This window comes from Podarcis tiliguerta, assembly GCF_965153285.1.
Source record: "Podarcis tiliguerta genome assembly, chromosome: 4".
In the NCBI taxonomy this organism is placed as follows: domain Eukaryota; kingdom Metazoa; phylum Chordata; class Lepidosauria; order Squamata; family Lacertidae; genus Podarcis; species Podarcis tiliguerta.
The window spans coordinates 4,347,433-4,368,601 of NC_139537.1; the positions used below are offsets into that span (position 1 = coordinate 4,347,433).

General features: G+C 47.3%; 1 protein-coding gene across 2 annotated transcripts in view; it reads right to left on the reverse strand.

Annotated features, from left to right (window-relative positions):
• Window positions 1–19,673, reverse strand: part of PDE2A (phosphodiesterase 2A) — a 385,285-nt gene extending 365,612 nt beyond the window's left edge. The window contains exon 1 of one of the 2 annotated variants that reach the window (XM_083436263.1): window positions 19,312–19,673. In XM_083436263.1, coding sequence (XP_083292389.1) covers window positions 19,312–19,379 — 68 coding nt within the window. In that variant the 5' untranslated portion in view covers window positions 19,380–19,673. Of the gene's footprint in view, window positions 1–18,492; window positions 18,522–19,311 lie in introns of those variants that run through there. The other variant, XM_083436265.1, reaches the window with a different exon arrangement.
• Window positions 19,674–21,169: the final 1,496 nt, after the last annotated feature.

Consider the following 21,169-nt stretch of genomic DNA (forward strand, 5'->3'; position numbering starts at 1 on the left):
AAATTGCCTCTGCTTGCGGCCGCATAAAAGCCATGTGCTCTGCTGAGCAATATCAGAGTTAACCAAGCCTTCATGTGATTCAGTCTTTCCCCTCAACTGAAATAGTAACTGGTTGCTTGGAAGAAGAGCCAGGAAGTCTTTGCAGGCAAAGCAGCTCAACACATCTCCTCTTGATTCTTCTCCTGTGTGTGTTTCCCTCTCTCCGAGTCTATGAATGAAAGGCCTTTGTGTCTGACTCTTGCCCAGCCACCATTTAAGAACATAAGAGCATAAGCCCTGCAGGATCAGGCCAGTGACCCATCTTGTCCAGCATCCTGCTCTCACAGAGGCCAACCAGATGCCTGTGGAAAACCTGCAAGCAGGATTCAAGCACAAGAGTAACGGTGGAGTCAGAGCAGACCTATCCTGGCCAGAAGCCATTGACAGCCCTTTTAAAGCCATCTAGAATGGCTGCTGTAGCCGTCTCCTGTGGGAGGGAGTTCCACAGTTTAATGATGTGCTGCATGAAGAAGGACTAACTTTTATCTGTCATGAGTCCTAATATTGTTCTGGGTACACATGATGGCTGATGGATGGATGCTCTCATGAGCACCACAAATTCAGGGGATGCATTAGGAAACTGAAAAAAAATATATTCTTATTTTGCAGGCAGGAAAGCAGACAGGGTGAGGCTTGGCAAGGAACAATTTCAGACGTCCTTTCTGCATCCGGCAGGCTACAACAGAGCCTTGAGCAAGTCACTGCTGCCCCTCTGGCTTCTCTCTTCGGATGGGAAGGGAGAGCAATAATGAAGGGTGCATTGCCGGAGGGCATTGTTGTGGCATCTTCCTGGTTTTGAGTATGCATGAGATTCAGGAAAGATCCAAAACAGAAATAAAGAGCGGAGAAGTTAATTCAGGCATGGGGAAGGCGGGTGCAGAGCTCAAGGAGACCTGAATTCTCCCAGGCGGGCACTCGTGAAATCATTCCCCTTGACATCAGAGTGACTAAGTTCATCTTCTGGCAGCAGCTAACTACCAACCTGTTTCAGGATCTGTGATTTGGGGAAATGTAGAGATGTCTCGAGGCACTGGCTCCCGGTAGAGTACAGGGTCAGCTTTAAGGTGCTGGTTTCGACCTTTAAAGCCCCATGCAGCCTAGGACCCACGTACCTATGGGACCGCCTCTCCTGGTATGCCCCGCAGAGGACCTTACGGTCCACAAATAACAACACTTTGGAGGTCCTGAGCCTCAAGGAGATTAGATTGGTTTCAACTAGGACCAGGGCCTTTTCAGCACTGGCCCCGACTTGGTGGAACGCTCTGTCACAAGAGACTAGGGCCCTGCGGGACTTGACATCTTTTTGCAGGACCTGCAAGACAGAGCTGTTCTGCCTGGCCTTTGGTTTGGACTCAGTCTGACCCTTATGTTTCCCTCCCCTTATGGTCTTGATTTATCGGCTATTTAAAATGAGGTTGCATTTTAAATTGCATTTTAACCTGTATTTTAAATTGGTCCCCCCCTTATATTTTTACTGTGGTTTTATTGGTGTTAGCTGCCCTGAGCCTGGCTCTGGTCGGGGAGGGTGGGGTATAAATAAAATTATTATTATTATTATTATTATTATTATTATTGAGAAACTGAAATGAAGTGTGTCAAGTTACTGATGAACGGGGCACAGCATCAAATTCATTTTCTCAACAGGTTTGAACCCATTGCTTCCCAAGTCATAGAACCATAGGACTGTAGAGCTGGAAGCAGGGCCGTCTTTACCCGGGGGTGCAAGGGGTGCGGGGCACCCGGGCGCCGAATTCTGGTGGGTGCCAGGCACCCCCCGCTGAAGCCGCCTAAGCTCTTAACTATCTACCTGTTATGAAGTAATAAATAATTTTGATCAAGCTAGAAAAACAAAATACATATACAGTGGTACCTCTGGTTGTGAACAGGATCCGTTCCAGAGGCCCGTTCACAACATGAGCAGAACGCAACCCTCATCTGTGCATCTGCGCGTGCACGGGTCACGATTTGTCACTTCTGCGCATGTGCGTGACATCATTTTGCACATCTGCGCATGTGCGAGTGGCGAAACTCGGAAGTAACCCTTTCTGGTACTTCCAGGTCGCCGCGGGACGCAACCTGAAAACGGTCAACCTGAAGCAAACGTAACATGAGGTATGACTGTATACCTAGGTATTACCAAAATGTATACCTACTGTTTCACTAAAGGACTTTCGACTTTGTGCGCTCATTTACCAAAGACGCGCCGCCCCAGCAGCGGCACTTGTCAGACTCAACGACGGCGCTTGTCATTCACAACGGCACCGTGCACGCAGAATTAACTCTTACATCAAAATATTATGTTACGTATTGTATTGAGCTGCTATTCAGCTGCGGGGTTAGTGGCCCTTTGACACGACTGGTGTTTCTCCTAAGTAGGTGCCTAAACAATACTTATAAGTTTAAGTGTTGTGGTGTTGTATACTTAAGTATAAGTGCATTGTAAATAAATGAGCAAATAAAAAGGTTTGTTTCTTTTTCCTCTCTTCTTTTGTGAACAAGAGATAAGGCGTAAGCGTGGTGTTTGACATAAGCATAGTAAAAGTTAATTTGGGGGCTAAACTAAATTTGGAGGCACTGGGCAGAACTTTGCATATGCTAAAGACAGTGCTGGTTGGAAGGGACCCCAGGTGCAATCCAGTCCACCCCCCTGCAATGCAGGAATCACAGCGGAAGAATCCCTGACAGGTGGCCGTCCAATCTCTGCTGAGAAACCTCCAAGGAAGGAGAGTCCAGCACCCTCCGAGCGAGTTTGTCTCCCTGCTGAACAGCCCTTATCTTTGGAACGTTTTCCCTAAGGTTTAGTTGGAATGTCTCCAAATGTATCATGAAGGCTGGCAACATCAGCCCTGCCCTTTGGGAATCCCTTGCAGACGACTGCAGTGCTCAGAGACAGACAGGTCATGCATTCATAGCAGTGACCAGGGGAGGAATGACCTCCGGGAGGAGTGCAGAGAGAAGAAACGCAGCAGTACAACCAGACGCCTTCATCTGCCCCAGCTGCAACAAAACATGTCCCTCCTGTATCTGTCTCTACAGCCATAGCAGGCGCTGAAACTTTCCAACAGGTTGACTTCACTTGCAAAAGTGTTCTGTCTTCCATTGTCTCCCCAGGTTGGGAAAAGCTGACCATACCGTCAGGGGGTGAGCTCTCTTGTGTGTCACAACAAAGACAGTGCCTGCAGAATCCCAGGTTCAGATCCACATCCAGCTATTGTGGGAATGTTCAGGGAGGCAGGAGAGGGTATATTGTTTATTAATATCCTTCCTGACTTGCGCTAGCAAGTTCCTTTACTTAGCAGAGGTTCACATTCCCCTTTTTAAACGCACAGCGAATAGCTGGTTGCAGGGTTTTTTAAGCCTCTCACTATTAGGTTCCTGGTAAGTTCCCTTATATCCCTCATAAAAGAATAAACATGCTACAATCTTGTTTAAAGTATCTAAAAGTAGTTTACTCACATCAGTTCACAGTTGGATCCCTGAAGGCAGACTTAGTTACAAAGTATATACATGTGGATCTATCACATATGGGGATAATTCCAGTGTCCTCTGTTGTCTGAAAGCCAATAGAGCATTTCTAGCTAAAAAGCTGCTCCAATGATGGAGGAAGTCAGAGAGAGAGTGTGTGTGTGCTGCATGACTCGTCCTTTTATTACCTGGACAGGTAAGGTCACACCCACCTCTAGTCACATGCAAAAGAAGGATGTCCCAGCCAGGAGGAAACAGGAAGCTTCAACTGGCTGGACCAAACATTCCCCCACATGTCCACTCTAGGAAAACAAGGAATGTTGTATTTGACTGCTACTTATGTATTACATTCCACAGCTGTGGGGCTTCCACTAGGTATAAGTGACCTCACTGGGTGACTGAAATAGTAAAAAACGAGGCTGTGTATGCTGTCTTGAGCTCTTTGGAAGAAGAGAAGAATGTAAATAGGCTCCCCATCCCACCTGTTCCTTATTTAAAGGAACAGTCCCTTCTTTAGAATCATGGAGTTGTAGAGTCGGGACCCTCAAAGGCCAACTAGTCCAGCCCTCCTGCAATTGAGTAACGTTAAAATGTAATGTCAAATAAGGAGACATTCCTTCAAATCAGGTGTCAGACCTACTCAGTACAAATAAGTACTTTAAACCTCCAAATTAATGCATTAATAAATAAAAATACTAGAGTGCACTTCTCCTCTCCAAGAGTCCCCTAGTAGCAAAGCGTTTTAGCCCTGAGCACAGGGAGTGTATCTCAGTGAGGAGAGCATCTGCTTTGTGTCCAAGAGGTCCCAGGTTCAAGCCCCACCATCTCCAGTAGGTCTGGGGGACACCTCTGGCTGAAATCCTGGAGAGAGAGCCTGCCAGTCAGTGTCTGCAATGCTGACCTAGATGTGCTTCCTTTGCTCTGTTCTTTCAGCAGGAGAGGCTAAAAAACAACAACAACCTGGCTCCGTCCCTGCCCCTTCGACAGCAGCCTGATCCACACACAAAATCGGTCTTTTATTTTTCTTAGCTTCAATGCAAGCTGGTGCAGAAGCCTTTCTTTGCTTAATGTCTACCAGTTGAGCACCTGTTAAAAGTCTCACAGGTGTAGGCTGCATATAAAGGAAACTGGGCTGGCATATGAGACATGCTTTGTGGACTGGCGTTGGACAAAATGAAATATGGGGTTCCTTCCAAGCCACATGAACCGATAGATCTTTGAACAATGCGCTCTGTGTGTGTGTGTGCCACAAACACTCTCCATGGCAACCAAAGGGAAGCCAAGAATGGGTTTAAATTGCAACAAGGTAGACGTTAAGTTATGTTCTTGCTTCCGAGAGCCCTCGAGGGAGACGGTGGAGCCTCCGTTACGAGGAGGTTTAATAAAAACAGGCTGGTTGGAAACTTGCCGCTGAAATAAAGCACCTATTGTCTTGTGAAAGTTAGGCCTGTATTTTAAGAGTGGGACTAAAACGGAGGTAGACGAGGGGTGGCTGCGATGCCACGTCTGCACAGAATCACAGAGTTGGAAGGGACCTCAAGAAGTCATCTAGTCCAGCCCCCTGCTATGCAGGAATCTCACCTAAAGCATCCCTGACAGCCACCCACCCTCTGTTTAAAACCCCCCAAGGAAGGAAACCCCACCATCTCCCAAGGGAGACCGTTCCCCTTTTGAACAGCTCTTACTGCCAGAAAGTTGTTCCTGATGTTTACAGTGGTACCTCAGGTTACAGACGCTTCAGGTTACAGACTCCACTAACCCAGAAATATTACCTCGGGTTAAGAACTTTGCTTCAGGATGAGAACAGAAATCGTGCGGCAGCAGTGGGAGGCCCCATTAGCTAAAGTGGTGCTTCAGGTTAAGAACAGTTTCAGGTTAGAACGGACCTCCAGAACAAATTAAGTTCTTAACCCGAGGTACCACTGTAGTAGGAATCTCCTTTCTTGCAACTTGGAGCCATTGGTCTGACTAAACATCAGGAAAAGCCATCTGACAGTTAAGAGCTGTTCAAAAGTGGTGGGCTCTGTTTCACTAGAGGTTTTTAAATGGAGGTTGGAAGATCAGGAGTTGTTTAAATGCAATTCCCGTACAACTCTACGATTCTATGAGTACACCAGGAACCTCCCTGTGGAGCTAACATCCCAAGCGCGCCCGTGTTTCCCTGCGGAAACAGAGTCATGCTTGCAGTGCCCCTGTTCCCAGGTCAATGCTGACAGCTCCCTCCCATCGCCAAAGGCTCTCCTCTTCTCGATTTGCGGGAGTCATTGCCTCTGATAATAGCCTGTCTTCCACCAATTCAAAAGACAAGGTGGCTAAAGATGCAGCAGGAAAACATCGCTGGCTGACAATAGGCAGCCACACTTCAAAACATGCCTCCGCAGCTGCAGTGTCTGTGCCATAATAATAATAATAATAATAATAATAATAATAATTTATTATTTATACCCTGCACATCTGGCTGGGTTTCCCCAGCCACTCTGGGCGGCTTCCAACAAAATATTAAAATACAATAGTCTATGAAACATTAAAAGCTTCCCTAAACAGGGCTGCCTTTAGATGTCTTCTAAAAGTCTGGGAGTTGTTTTTCTCTTTGACATCTGGTGGGAAGGCGTTCCACAGGGCGGGCGCCACTACTGAGAAGGCCCTCTGCCTGGTTCCCTGTGACCTCGCTTCTCGCAATGAGGGAACTGCCAGAAGGCACTCGGAGCTGGACCTCAGTGTCCAGGCAGAACGATGGGGGTGGAGACGCTCCTTCAGATATACTGGACCGAGGCCGTTTAGGGCTTTCAAGGTCAGCACCAACACTTTGAATTGTGCTCAGAAACGTCCTGGGAGTCAGTGTAGGTCTTTCAAGACCACAGCAATATATATATAGTTGTATTATCAGTAGGGTGGATTATCAGAGCCAGCATAGTGTTGCGGTTAGAGTGTCAGACTAGGACCTGGGAGAGACTGGGGTTCAAATCCCTGCTCAGCTATGAAGCTCCCTTGGTGGTCTTGGGCCAGTCATTTCCCCTCAACCTAGTCTGCTTCACACGGTTGTTGTGGGGAACAGCATATGCCCCCTGGAGCTCCTTGGAGAAAGTGGGATATAAATGAAATTGTGTGTTTGAGCACCTTAAGCCCTTAAGTTCCTGGGGGGGGGGATTGGGAGTGTAAATGAAACCCCCATACATTGCAGGGGGTTGGACTAGATGACTCTTTGGGTCCCAGCATGGTGTAGTAGTTAAGAGCGGTAGTCTCGTAATCTGTTGAACTGGGTTCACATCTCGGCTCCTCCACATGCAGCTGCTGGGTGACCTTGGGCCAGTCACACTTCTCTGAAGTCTCTCAGCCCCACTCACCCCACAGAGTGTTTGTTGGGGGGGGGGAGGGAAAGGAGAGTGTGAGCCGCTTTGAGACTCCTTCGTGTAGTGATAAAGCAGGATATCAAATCCAAACTCCTCTTCTTCTTCCCTGAAATATACTCTGAGTTGAGATTGGATTTCCTGCTTTTTATTCAGCTCATAGTGGTGAGGAGGAATGGAAGTTCCCCCAGAATGTCTGCTTTATATACATTATTTACACAATGGGCCCCACGTGATTGGCTAATTCCAGGATTCACCTGTAGGCCAATCAGGTTGCGGATTCACTTCCACCTGGAGCTGGATTGGGTGGCTCCTGTGGACCAATCAGACTGCTGCATTCTGGATCCTATTCAACTCAGTACATAACATTCCCGATCTACAGTTCTATGAGCATGAACTCTACAAGATCCACCTCCAGCATACGAATCAATATGGCTGATTCAAAGACACCCACCCGCCCCACTCACACATGAAAAGAAAGTTCACTACTGCCAATCGCAAACAAGCAACCGCACCCTATGCCAACCCCAATTTCTCTCGCCACCAAAGGAACACAAGCAAATAGCATAGAGAACCCTCACAAACGACACTGGCACAAAAACCCACACATACGTTAAGCAAATTAGAAACATCGCCTCCCGACACTCACCCCTCACCTTTCCCCCCTCCACCTCTCCCCCCCCCTTTTCTTCCTAATGTATCCCTAATGTTTCAACAAATGAAACTGACCTGTGGAAAATGTAACTTGAAAAAAGAGACATTGCACACACCTTTGCAAACCAAGAAAACTTTAATAAAAATATTTTAAAAGGAAAGAAAGAAGTGAGGCATGTTGTTTAACTTCTAGGAATCCAGGGGGCAAAGGAATTGGACCCTGAGAGATACCAAGTCACTCACAAGGCTGTTAAAATTCCTGCTCCATGATTGTAGTCATGGGATTGTTGTCTATCACATGACGGTATGTGTTTTGACTCCACAGAGTGGAAAGTGACGGAGACGGGATGTTTGTGTTCCTGTGTTCCGTGAAGTGGGACTATTGTCCTTTGTTCTTTTTCTCTTTGCTGTCTGATGCTAGAGAGAGAGGGAGCCATGTTGCAGTGCTCTGTGTGTGTTTATATGTAAATAAAGTAGATTAGCCAAAATGCTGAGTTGCTGAGGTCTGTCGCGCGAAAGGTGCGCAAACTCTGCGGATCCCTAAGTGTGCCGGTGTCTGTTGGCATCGGTCGCTGTGGGCTGAAGAAAGCTTTGGAAGCTCCCGAACTATTGACCAGGAGGGAGAGAACATGCCAGTTGGGCATGTGTCTCTGCCAGGGTCCTTTCTCAAGTGTAGGCTGAACTCCTGACAAAGGCATCACATTTTTTAACAAGGCCAAAACAGGGGCAGCATTTCATGTGGCACAGCAGACAAGATATCACACAGGAACCTGGGGAAATGGGAACAGTTGGAATGTGTTAGGGCTAGCCCAGAGTGGGGTGGGTGGGTATGAGCAAGAAGGTCTCAGCAGAGCCCCCTCCCAGATTTAAGCCCAGCAGCATGAAGCAGCAGGGGTGAAAGCTGACGCAATTCTAGCTTGCATCGACAGCGGTCAAGTGTGCATCTCAAAAGTGCTGGTCTTGCTACTAAAAATGTCCGTAGGCAGAGGCAGCTTCTGAAGCCAGCTGACATGAACACCACAATTGTAACCCGTGCCTGGCATTCGGTGGTGGAATGACGACCACGGCCTCAGAGGCCGGGAAGGGCAGCCCATTGCAAATAATAAACCCCATTGTTTCCCCCTCCTGTTTCATGAAGAGAGCCCCATTGCGGAGGCTGCCGTGCATTTCTCGCAGCGGAAATGCGCGCGCAAAGGCCTTGCAGAAATATCCCTATCCCGTCGTGTTTTGGAAATCCAAACACAGGTCTTTTCTGCAAAAGACGGGGGGCTGCCGTCCCCCAACGCTGCGTGCTGTGCCTCCGCTCTTTCGGCGGCCTCTGCGCCATCCGGAAGAGGCAGCGTTGTGCATTTGCTTAGATGCCAGAGCAATAAAACACTTGGATAACCAGATAATCAGGGAGGAAAATGTCCCCCACGGAGGGACAAAACTGCAGGGTTAGCTAAGAGGCAGTGATTGAGGGCTGGAATCACAGACTGACAGTGAAGCCAAGGCTATGGGTCTCCTTTTTATTCTCCCCACCCTCATGCACAGCACAATGCAAATCTCCAGCTGCAAAGGCACACAGAACCATAAAATTGTAGAGTTGGGAGGAACCCCGAGGGTCATCTAGTCCAACCCGCTACAATGCAGGGATCTCAACTCAAGCATGCAAGACAGATGGCCACCCAGGTTCTGCTTAAAATCCTCCAAGGAAGGAGAGCCCACCACCTTGTGGACTCTCCTTTCTTGGAGGTTTTTAAGCAGAGGTTAGATGGATCCTTTAGTTGAGATTCCGGCATTGCAGCGGGTTGGACTAGATGACCCTCAGGGTCCCTTCCAACTCTGTGATTCTGCAAATTTAATCCTCTTTTGAATCCATCCATGTTGGTGGCCATCACTGCCTTCTGTGGGAGGGAGTTCCACAGTGTATCTACGTATTGTGTGAAGAATGACTTCTTTCTATCTTTCCCGAATCGTTCCGCATTCATCATCATTGGATGCCCATGAATTCTAGTGTTATGAGATGATAGATAGATGATAGATGATGATAGATAGATGATAGATAGATAGATAGATAGATAGATAGATAGATATAGATAGATATAGATAGATGATAGATAGATAGATAGATAGATAGATAGAGATAGATAGATAGATAGATAGATAGATAGATAGATAGATAGATAGATAGATGATAGATAGATGATAGATATAGATAGATAGATAGATAGATAGATAGATAGATGATAGATAGATAGATAATGATGATGATAGATAGATAGATGATAGATAGATAGATAGATAGATAGATAGATAGATAGATAGGTGATAGATAGATGATAGATAGATAGATAGATAGATAGATAGATAGATAGATAGATGATAGATGATAGATAGATAGATAGATGATAGATGATAGATAGATAGAGATAGATAGATAGATGATAGATAGATAGATGATAGATAGATAGATGATAGATAGATAGATGGATAGATAGATAGATAGATAGATAGATGATAGATAGATAGATGATTGATAGATAGATAGATAGATGATATAGATAGATAGATAGATAGATAGATAGATGATAGATGATATAGATAGATATAGATAGATGATAGATATAGATAGATAGATAGATAGATGATAGATAGATAGATGATAGATAGATAGATATAGATAGATAGATGATAGATAGATAGATGATAGATAGATAGATGATAGATAGATAGATAGATAGATAGATAGATAGATAGATAGATAGAGATAGATGATAGATAGATAGATGATAGATAGATAGATAGATAGATAGATAGATAGATAGATGATAGATAGATGTTAGATAGATAGATAGATAGATAGATAGATAGATGATAGATAGATAGATAGATGATAGATATAGATAGATAGATGTTTCTCTATTCACTTTCTCCATGCCATGTATAATTTTATATATTTCTTTTCTGTCACCTGTTACAGTGGTACCTTGGTTTTCAAACAGCTTAGTTCACGAATAACTTGGAACCAGAACACTGCAAAACCAGAAGTAAGTGTGCCGGTTTTTGAACTTTTTTTGGAAGCTGAACGTGCCCCATTTTTCGTCCCCCTGTGTTTCCTGTTGCGCTGCTAATTTGTGTCCCACCCATCGTAATTCAAGCCTTCTGTCTCCGATTGCAGTCTTCTGGGGTGAAATTTGGAGCTTATATTTGGTGCTTTTGTTTTTGCTATTTATTTTGCGTGTTTTTGTTTCAAGGCTTTTTCAGTTAATTTGTTGTTGTGGCTGTGTGGATCCCAGTGCAGCTACTGATTGATTGATTGATTGATTGATTGATTGTGTGACTGCAGAAATCGATAAAAGCCCCCCCCCCCCCCATCCAAACAATGACTATCTTCAGTGCAGCTAATAAAAAATAATAATTTTAATTTTCATCATCTACAATATTGTTTTATTTATTTTATAGAGCAGTACATTATTTATTGCTTTCATTTTATGGATCAATGGACTTGTCAATTAGTAATATTCATGTTAAATCGTTGTTTTAGGGGTTGTTTTTAAAAGTCTGGAACGGATTAACCCGTTCTGCATTTTGGGAAAGCGTGCCTTGAGTTTGGAACACTTTGATTTTTGGAACAGACTTCCGGAACGGATTAAATTTGAGAACCAAGGTATCACCGTACTTGCCTTTTCTCTAAACTAAAAAATTCTAAACACTTCCTTTTTCTTCCAGGGTTCCTTATTTGGGCTTAGACCATGTTCTTCTTTGGACATTTGGCTTTTTAAAAAAATCTTTTGTCAGTCCTCTGTACTCTGTTCACAGACCGAAATCACCCTGAGGCCTGTGGGAGACATTTTGGCCTCCCTCCGTACCCAGGCGGCTTTGCAATGTCACAGGCAGAGCAGACACAAAAGGATCCCGTTTTCCTCTTTTTCTATTCTAGGAAAACCCCTCTGGGGTTTTTGACACGCTGTCAGTCACGGCCTGTGAACCAAGTATGGGACAGTAACTGTTCCCCCCCCCCAAAAAAAAACACCCTTGAAAGCTTGAAGGAGATGCATTTCCATCACTTGCGTTCTGGTGAATTTGCAGTTTCCTACGTAAGCGAGGCAGTCAAGCCTTAAACTAGCTCTGGGTATGGCCCAATAAGGCAATTATTCACTCTGGGGTCTCTGTTGTCTTGCAACTCATTTATTAAGCATAATTGCTCTGATAAGATGTGCCTCCATGCTGCATAAATACATGATAAGCTGCCTTGATATTATGTTCCTTTTATCACACCATGTCAACCGATATTTCAGCATCCCATCCCACAGATGTTCCTCTCTCTTCTCTCTCTCTCTCTCTCTCCCTCTCTCTCTCATCCCGTCAGTCAAGCAGAGAGAGGAAGAAATGAAGGGATTGTCAGAATATCAAGGATGTGTCTATATCAATAGAAGGATGCATCTTCAAAGCAGACTTCTGTGAGGCTGTGTGTGAACTCATGGGCACCTAATGAAGCTGAATGCTGGGAAATTCAGGACAGATAAAGAAATTGCATGGTTAGACTACGGAACTCCCTCCCACAGGAGGCTGTGAGGGACACCAATTTGTATGGCTTAAAAGAGGATGGGTTCAAAACCGGTTCAAGCATATGTTAGAAATGTAAGGAAAAAGAAGGGAGTGTGATAAAATCATATGTGAGGTGAAATTAAAAAATTCTGGGAAATGATATACAATGAATTGAAGAAAATGTTCCAATTAAAATTTGTAAAAAAGCCTGAAGCATTTTTGTTAGGGATTGTAGGAAAAGACCTGCCAAGGAAATTGAAGAACATATTCATGTATGCGACAATGGCGGCAAGAGTCTTAATAGCACAAGGATGGAAGAACGAAGAAATCCCGACCAAAGAACTGTGGTAAGAGAAATTGATGGACTATGTGGAACTGGCGAAACTGACGCACAAACTGCGTGAAAAGGACAACTGTGACTTTAAAGAAGAATGGGAAACTTTAACAAAGTAGCTAAAGAAACAACAAAATGAACTGGCCTCCGTGGCAGGTTTTGAATAAACAATCACAAATTTATTATTGGCAACATACAGACAGATAATTTAAGGATTTTTACAATTTTATAATATGCAGAGAATAATGTGTGCTGAAAAACCAGAGAGAGGAGCTGAGGGAAGTCCGGGTGGGGGCGGGAGGGTGGGTTTCTCTTGGGGAGGGAAAAGGGGGGGAATGAGGACGATATGTTTTTGATAAATTGTTATGCTGAAATTCCTAATAAAAAATATTTTTTAAAAAAAAAAAGAGGATGGGAGAAATTCATGGAGGAGGAAGGGGCTATTGATGACAATGCTCTGCCCTCCACAGTCTGCTTCTGAATCTCGGTTGCTGGAAACCACAGGAGGATAGAGATGCCCTTGTGTTTGAATCCTGCTTGGGGGGTTTCCGACAGGCATCCGGTTGGCCACTGTGAGAAGAGGATGGTGGACTAGATGAGCCACCAGCCTGATCCAGAAGGCTCTTATGTTCTTACAGATGATGAAGAGATCAAGGGAGCCTGGATAGCTCTGTTGGTTAGAGCACGGTGTTGATAATACCAAGGTTGCAGGTTCGATCCTTGCATATTCCTCATTGCAGAGGGTTGGACTAGATGATCCTTAAGTTCTTTTCCAACTTTATGATTCCAAGTGGTAAATGTGGACAAGCCTTATGGCATGATACAGATCCTAACCTTCACCATGCATTAGAGTTAATTGCAAAAAAATAATAATTAAACAAATGACGCCACGTTTTCATGAACAGAGATGACCAAGCAAAACCATTGTATGAAACTTTACTCCTGGGTAAATCAGGCATCTGTACTGCCTGGGTCTGCAACAACCTTAAGGCTAATGGAGAACACCGTGCCCTACTTTTTCAGGTTAAGTGTCCTCTTCTCTGTTGGTAGGTAGGGGTCCACATGGGCCCACAGAAAATTATGATGCAGCGGTGTCAGAATAGGACCTGGGAGAACAGGGTTCAGATTCCCTCTTGGCCATAAAACTCACTGGGTCAACTTGGACCAGTGGCTCCCTTTCAGCCTGCCCTACCTCACAGGGTTGTTGTGATGATGAAATGGGAACTATGACCATGGGAGGCCAGGGCAGTGGCGTAGCGTGGGGGGTGCAGGGGGGGCCGGCCGCACCGGGCGCAACATCTGGGGGCGCGCTCGCACTCGCAGCTCTCTGCCCCTACCTGGCTCACTCACTCTCTCTCACTGCAGTGCTGGCTGTGCGAATCCGATCCAAGCCGCTGGGTCGCCGCCCACTGTGGAGGGGAGGGTGCCAGGCGTGCGGTGCGGAGAGAGAGCGAGGGACTATCTGGGGGAGGGACAGTGCAGCGGGGGGGGGCGCAAATTACTTGCCTTGCCCCGGGTGCTGACCACCCACGCTACGCCACTGGGCCAGGGTTCTAATTCTCATTTGGTGATGAAGCTGACTGGGTGGACCTGGAGGGGCAGCCGTGGCCATACAGCCTGACCTACCTCACAGGGATGTTGTGAAGAGAACCATGTGACCCCCCCCCCTAGGTTCCCTGGAGGAAAAGGTGGGATAATAATAATAAATTTTATTTATACCCTGCCCTTCCCAGCCAAGACCGGGCTCAGGGCGGCTAACACCAGGTATAAAAACAATTGATTAAAATACAACTTAAAAACAAGATTAAAATGCAACATTAAAATGCAGCCTCATTTCAGTAGAAACTCAAATCAAAAACTTTTTGGGGATGAAAACGTCAAGTCTTCACCAAGGCCAACTATCCAGACTGGTCCTACGTGGGCCAGAAAAAAAGCCAGGGAAGTCCCCAACTAGGAGTTCCATCATAGAAGGAGAATGGAAAAAGGAAAGAGGGGGAGGGGATCAAGTTGATTCCAAGCCAAAGGCCAGGTGGAACAATTCTGTCTTACAGGCCCTGCGGAAAGAAATCAGATCCCTCAGGGCCCTGGTCTCATGAGACAGAGCGTTCCACCAAGTTGGGGCCAGTACTGAAAAGGCCCTGGCTCTGGTTGAGGCTAATCTGACTTCCTTAGGGCCTGGGACCTCTAGGGTGTTGCTATTTATGGACCTTAAGGTCCTCCCTGGGGCAGACCGGGAGAGGCGGTCCCGTAGGTACGAGGGTCCTATGCCGTGATAAGTATAGAAACGTGATAAGTAAATAAATATACAGAAAGAAAAGGAGAGGAAGAAAGAAAGAGTTTACTAAGTGGGGACAAAAAGCCAGTCAATGGAGCAATTGTTGGATGTCCCTGCAATGACCATGCAATGAGTGCAGAGGAAGACACGATCCAACTCAAGCAGTGTGACCTACTTCCATCCAGCAGCCGCTGGGGGTAAATAAGCAGATCAAGACTCAGAGCACAAAACACCTCGGGCTGGATATTTAATATTGCCAGGCTGCTGGCTGCAAGAGCCGGGGAGACACCCTGCTTCAGCAGCCGGCATACGATTCTTGAAAATGGTTCCAGGGGGTTCTCATCTGCAAGGCAGGGAGACTGGCAGCATCGTGCAAAAGAGACACCAAACGAGTTGCACCGATGGCCTCAAGGCTTGTGCACAGAAAGTGAGCAAGGCACTCCAACATTTGGAGGGAGCAGGGAGGAGCCTAGAGAGATGGGCCCTCTCCTCGTGAGACTAAAACCTCGCCCTGCCCCACAGTTTAAGAAGGGGGTGGACAAGCTAGAAAGTGCGCAGAGGCAGGGGGTCAAGATGATGAAAGGTCTGGAAACTAAGCCCTATGAGGAATGGTTGAAGGGGTTGGGGATGTCTAGCCCAGAAAAGAGCAGATTTAAGGAGGTGGTCTGAGAGCCACCTATGCCTCTCCTCGTCTGTATGTTTTGTGTGTGAGAGAGTTTAGTCATGGTTAGAATAAATTAGCTAATTCTCTCAAACCAAAGAAATGTAGACATTTGTTGCCGGGCTGCTCCCCATTGCAGCAATGGATGTCTATATTTTGATGTTGCATGCGTGTTCCATGAAGATTATCCCTCTATTAAGATCCGTATGAGTGTCAGTTTCAGTATAAATCTGCCAAGAAGACACACTTTTGCTGCTGTCTGAGGATCATAATTCATGAGCCTCTTATAACACCTTTATGCCAACACTACTTTCTGCCAAGAGAGAGCACCTCCTCAAAGCTAATAATAATAATAATAATAATAATAATAATAATAATAATATCTCAGCTTTCTTCCAAACCAGGTCTCAAGGCAGCTTCCACAGGCCATAACCACACAAGTAAAACACAAATAGCTTAAAATACATCAAACAGTACCGTTAAAAGAATTAAAACAATATATTTTTAAAAATCTATTTAAGTACAGATAATAAAAATCAGCACAGCACTCTTTAAACTCCCTTTCCTCAAAATGCAGTCAGTTCCCAAAGACCTGCTGGAATAAAACTGCCTTCACCTGTTGGTAGAAGGAAAACCAGGAAGGAGCCAGTCTGGCTTCTCTAGGGAGAAAGTTCCAAAGTTGTTTGGGAGAAGCCACCACTGAGGAGACCCTCTTCCACATCCTCATCAAATGTCCCTCTGAGAATGGTGGGACCAAGAGAAGGGCTTCCTCAGAGCCCAGGTAGGTTCATATGAGGGAATACGGTCTTTCAGATAGCCTGGACTTAAGCCTTAAAGGGCTTGATAGGTCATAGCAGCACTTGGAATTGTGCCTCAAAACAGACAGGTCACCAGTGGAGCTTTTGCAACATGGGAGCCATGTGCTCCCCATAGCTAGCTTTTGAGCCCATGTTGTATGCTTTGGCCACACAACTCCTACAGGATCGACCGTAGGACAATGGACCAATTATCCGGACTCAGGAACTATCCTCCCACAGTGCCTCCATCACGCCAGGATTCAAAATCTGTTTACTGGCCCTCGTTCAGCCATCACTGAGTCCAGGCACCGTTCCAAGCCTTGCACAGCCTCTTGTGATTAAGATGCTACAGAGAAAGAGATCTGGGCATCGTCAGCGCGCTGATGACACCTTGCCCCAAATTGCCTAGTGAGATGACTTCATATATGCATGAGCTGAACTGGTTCTTGAAGTTTAGCTGTCGTTTTAACAGTCTGATGTGTTTCTATTTATTCCCTGGCTGTGTGTTTTGCTCTTATATATTCATATATATATAGGACACCATACCTACTTCGCCTAAAGGCTTTACAAGAGTCTACAAGCAGAGCAGCTGGTTTACGTGACCTATGTAAATAGCGGAAGAGCAGTGGTGACATCATTAGCACGGTGGGTCACACAACGGGTTTTTGTGCAACTCCCACAACCCTTAGCATGGCTGCCAGAGACTTGACCATGATATGCCCCCATTTCTCACATCATATTTTCCACAATGTGCAAGTCATCCTAATTATCTGAAAGATGTAGGCAAGCTAGGACTTTCACGTGGGCTCAAAGTATCAAAGCATAGCACAAAAAGTAGGCTCTTGAAGGTGAACAGAAGGCCTGTTCAGCATAGAAGGGATAGTGAGGATGGTTTTGATTAGTGTCTTCAGTGGGTACCATTTAATGGGGCCTGCCTGCCTGCCTACTTCTAGAGGACTAGCTGTGCTGGCAGGCTGCCAAGCTTCAGAGCAGCACAGGGCTCTTCTTCAGCCATCTGTGAAAATTGTCATCTGAACCACTTGAAAACTTCTGAGATTTTAGTTTTATTCTATAGGTGTGCAGCTGTTTGTACTTTGTGCTGCAATACCTACTCTGTTGCACCTGTGGGTCTTGGTAAGAGGCAGTGTGGCATAATGGTTAGAGTGTAGGCCTAGGGCCTGGGTGGCCTTGGGCCAGTCGTGGCCTCTCAGCCTAATCTACTACACAGGATTGTTCTGGAGGTTGAATTAGGAAGGGGAAAACCATGTGCACCACCTTGAGCTCCTTGGAGAAAAAGGAGGGATATGAATGCAACAAATAAATCATCATCACCATTGGTGGTTGCACCCCTGCAAGAAGTGCATTTTGTCCTGCTCAGGATTGGAGTTGCTGCTGTCACTCCATTGACTTGTGCCTTCCCACACCCTCTTCCTCCCCATTTTGCACTCTTGCACCAGAGCATTTGCACCACTCGAGACAGAGCAACTCCCTGGGTGCAACTCCATGACATGCAAAGGCCTGAGCCTTTCCACTTTTCAACTGGCACAGCGATCCACACCATCAGATCACGGAAGATCACAAGAGCATTTGCTCCTTCAGCTTAGAGATAAGAGGGGAGAAGTTTCTTGATCCAGGGCGCTGGACAGCAAGTAATGTATTCCATTTCCATCCTCTGCCCTTCAGTGAAGACCATCAAAGTGATGCAGCTCTTCTGAGGCAAGCCACATACTGCAATCTAAGCAGAAATAACCATATCTTGGTCTTCCTCCCTTTAGCTTAAGAGCACACAAAACCAGCTGGGGGTGGTGGAGAGACGTTGTTTATAGTCATAACCAAACTGAGGCTTCTTCTCAACATGGTGCCAACCATCCAGCGCTCTGGATGAAAGAGATGCGAAGCTTAAAACCACAACAAGGTTGCAGCCCCTCACTGGACCACTTTCACCTTTCACTCTTTATGACATGTCACTTTAAATGCTTGCAAACATTAAATGACCACTCTTAGAGGAATCCGACTGAATCCCCACAAGATCCAAAGTAGCCCTTCCATAACTCACAATCCACACTCACCTTTCCATGCATTTCTAGTTTTGAGCAGCAACCAAACTTTGAGGAATGTGGTTCCCTGTATCAACAAGACCAGGGGAGCTCTCCTTACCAGTGGAACCCTTTTCAGGCTCCTGTTCCCTCACAGGATGTCCCCCACCCCGCCCTGCGCCAGCATATCCTGGAGGAAACGGAAGGCAGAACTTGACCAAAACCGTTTTACCCCCATCCACCCCCACCCCAAACTGTTGCCTTCTTTGCACCCGGCCAGCCGACCATCACAGTGACACCGACTCAACCCCGGAGGAAGGAGCAGCCCAGCTCAGCGAGGGAAATCCCAGCTACCTGCCCAGCCGCATCCTCAGGTGTCTCCGCACCTGGCAAAGTCGCCCATGTGGAGCCAGCGGCTTCCTCCCTCTCGCCCTTCCCCTCGCCAGGCGCTGCAGGCGCTCCGCCTCGCTCCGCGCAACCTCCCGCCTTCAGCACCACGGACAGCGCTCGCCGAGAGGTACCCAAGGGCGGCCGGCGTGGGATGCAGGGATGCTCTAAGGCAGGCGGAGCACAGCATCCCTCGGCGTCGCCCTGGCAACCGCTTGGGGAGGGGGATGCCGCGCGCCCCACTCCCTTCTACCTTGGACAGGTGTGCCTGCAGCCGAGGGACCAACCCAGGGGGGAGCAAAGCCCTCTTGGCTTTTTTTTTTTGTCCAGCTCAACGCTTTCCATCCAGCTGCGGGGATAACTTTTCTCTCCACACACACCCTCTAAATCCCCCCTTTTACCCCCTCTTTCACCTTCCACATTCCATCATCCTTTCCCCCCTCTACCCCCCTTCCACTCCCCCCCTCCGCGTTCCCATCTCGGTCTAATCACTCTTCCCAGCGCTTCTGTGCGCGCGCGCGCCCCTCCCCGCCATCTCTCTCTTTCTCCAAAGCCTTTTGTTCTTCCTGGCTGCTATTTCCGAACTGCCTGCATTCCTTTCCAACTCTCTCCACCTCCCGATTTCGCCTCTCTGTCTCTCTCTCTCTCCCCGCCTCTCCGCCAGCCAGGCTCCTTCGGCTCCGGTCCCGTCCGCCTCCCTCTCCCCCTCCCCCCTCCCAAATTCCCCATAAGTCTCCGAACTCCTGGCGGCGGCCAGGGACTCCGAGGGAAGGACGAACCACTCACAAGTCAGATGCCGCCGGCTGGTACTGCTGGCTCCGGCAGAGGATGGAGTGGCCGCAAGCTTGGCCCATGACTCCTCATCCTTTCGTCAGCCTCGCCAGAAGGAGGAAGAGGAGGAGGCGGGCGGGCGGGCGGGCGGGAAGGCAGGGGCCGGTGGCCAGGGATGCCGCCCCAGTGGCCCCCGGGGCGAGGCAGCCGCCGCTCGCCTCCACCGAAGAACAAAAAATGATGGAGCTGTGTTAGGGTACTCTCCTCTCGCTCGCTCGCTCTGCTCTGCTCTCAAGGCTGATGCTGTAACGGATCCTAATGCAGGTTGCCGAAGCATGCAGAAGGAGGGGGGAGTGAGCGAGAGAGGGAGCGAGAGAGAGAGAGAGAGAGAGAGCGTGGATGTGTGGCGCGTGAACAAGCGAGCGAGGAGCCCGCTTTGGCGAACCCGCGGGTCGGTTTCGTGGTGTCGCAAAGCAGAGAGGGTTAGAGGCGTGTTGTCGCCTCTGCCAGGACTAGGCGGTGCGGAAAGGCTGGCTCTTGCTCACTGACACATCTGGGTTTGCTTTTTTAAAAAAAGGAAAAGTGGGCTATAGAATATGCACCATCGCCCTGAGCTGTTGACAGCGAGCCCAGCAGCGTTTCACAACACTGCAGGGGTGAAGGCGCAAAGGCTCGTTGGAGATCAGCCCCAAAACCTGAACACAGGAATCAAGGAAACAACAATACAGAAGCGGGGGCCTCTGACACTCTAAGGCAGCCTTTCTCAAGCAGTGGGTCCCCAGATGTTGTTGAACTACAACTCCCATCACCCCTAGCTAGCAAGGCCAGAGCTCAGGGATGATGGGAGTTATAATCCAACAACATCTGGGGACCCACAGGTTGAGAACCGCTGCTCTAAGGGATGCGTTTCCTCGAGGTGCTGCCGCCCAGCCTCCCCATCTCCCCACATATCCAGGATGTGGGTCTTCCAGTTGTGGGGTCCAGGACAAAACTGGTGTTTGCTCCAGCCCCTCTCTGTAGGCCAGTGAGTAAGCAAGACTAGGTGCACGAGCTTGGAGGGCCCCTACCCCAATGGCGGGGGTGGGGAGGACAGGACCGTTCCCTTCACTTGGCCTTCCTGTTTATTAGTTATCCTTTATAACATTTATATTCCAGCTTTTCTCCAAAGACCTCAAGGTAGCTACACACATTTCTGCCCCCCCCCTTCATTCTTATCCTCACAAGAACCCTATGAGGTACCGTATTTTTCGCTCTATAAGACGCACCGGACCACAAGATGCACCTAGTTTTTGGAGGAGGAAAACAAGAAAAAGAATATCCTGAATCTCAGAAGCCAGAACAGCGAGAGGGATCGCTGCAGAGTGAAAGCAGCAATCCCTCTTGCTGTTCTGGCTTCTGGGATAGCTGCGCAGCCTGCATTCGCTCCATAAGACGCACATACATTTACTTTTTAGGAGGGAAAAAGTGAGTCTTATACAGCAAAAAATACGGTAGATTAGGTTGAGAGGGAGAGTGACTGGCCCACAAGGTCACCCAGTGAGCTTCATGGCTGAATTGGGGATTTGAACCCTGATCTCCCAGGTCCTAATCCAGACTCTCACCACTATACCACACTGATTCTCTTCTGTCACTGAAGCAGCTCTGTGGGATAGTTAATAAGGAGGCTGCTGTGCTTAATGAGAACATGTTCATGCTCCAGAGCAGGTGTTGGGAGCTGTTTTCATGCTGAAGACCACATTGCCCCATGAGGAACCTACTGGAGGTGGTCATGGATCAGGAAGATTTTCATGTCTGATGTTTTAGTACTCTTTTATATTTGTTGGAAGCTGCCTAGAGTGGCTGGGGCAACCCAGTTAAATGGGTGGGGTACAAT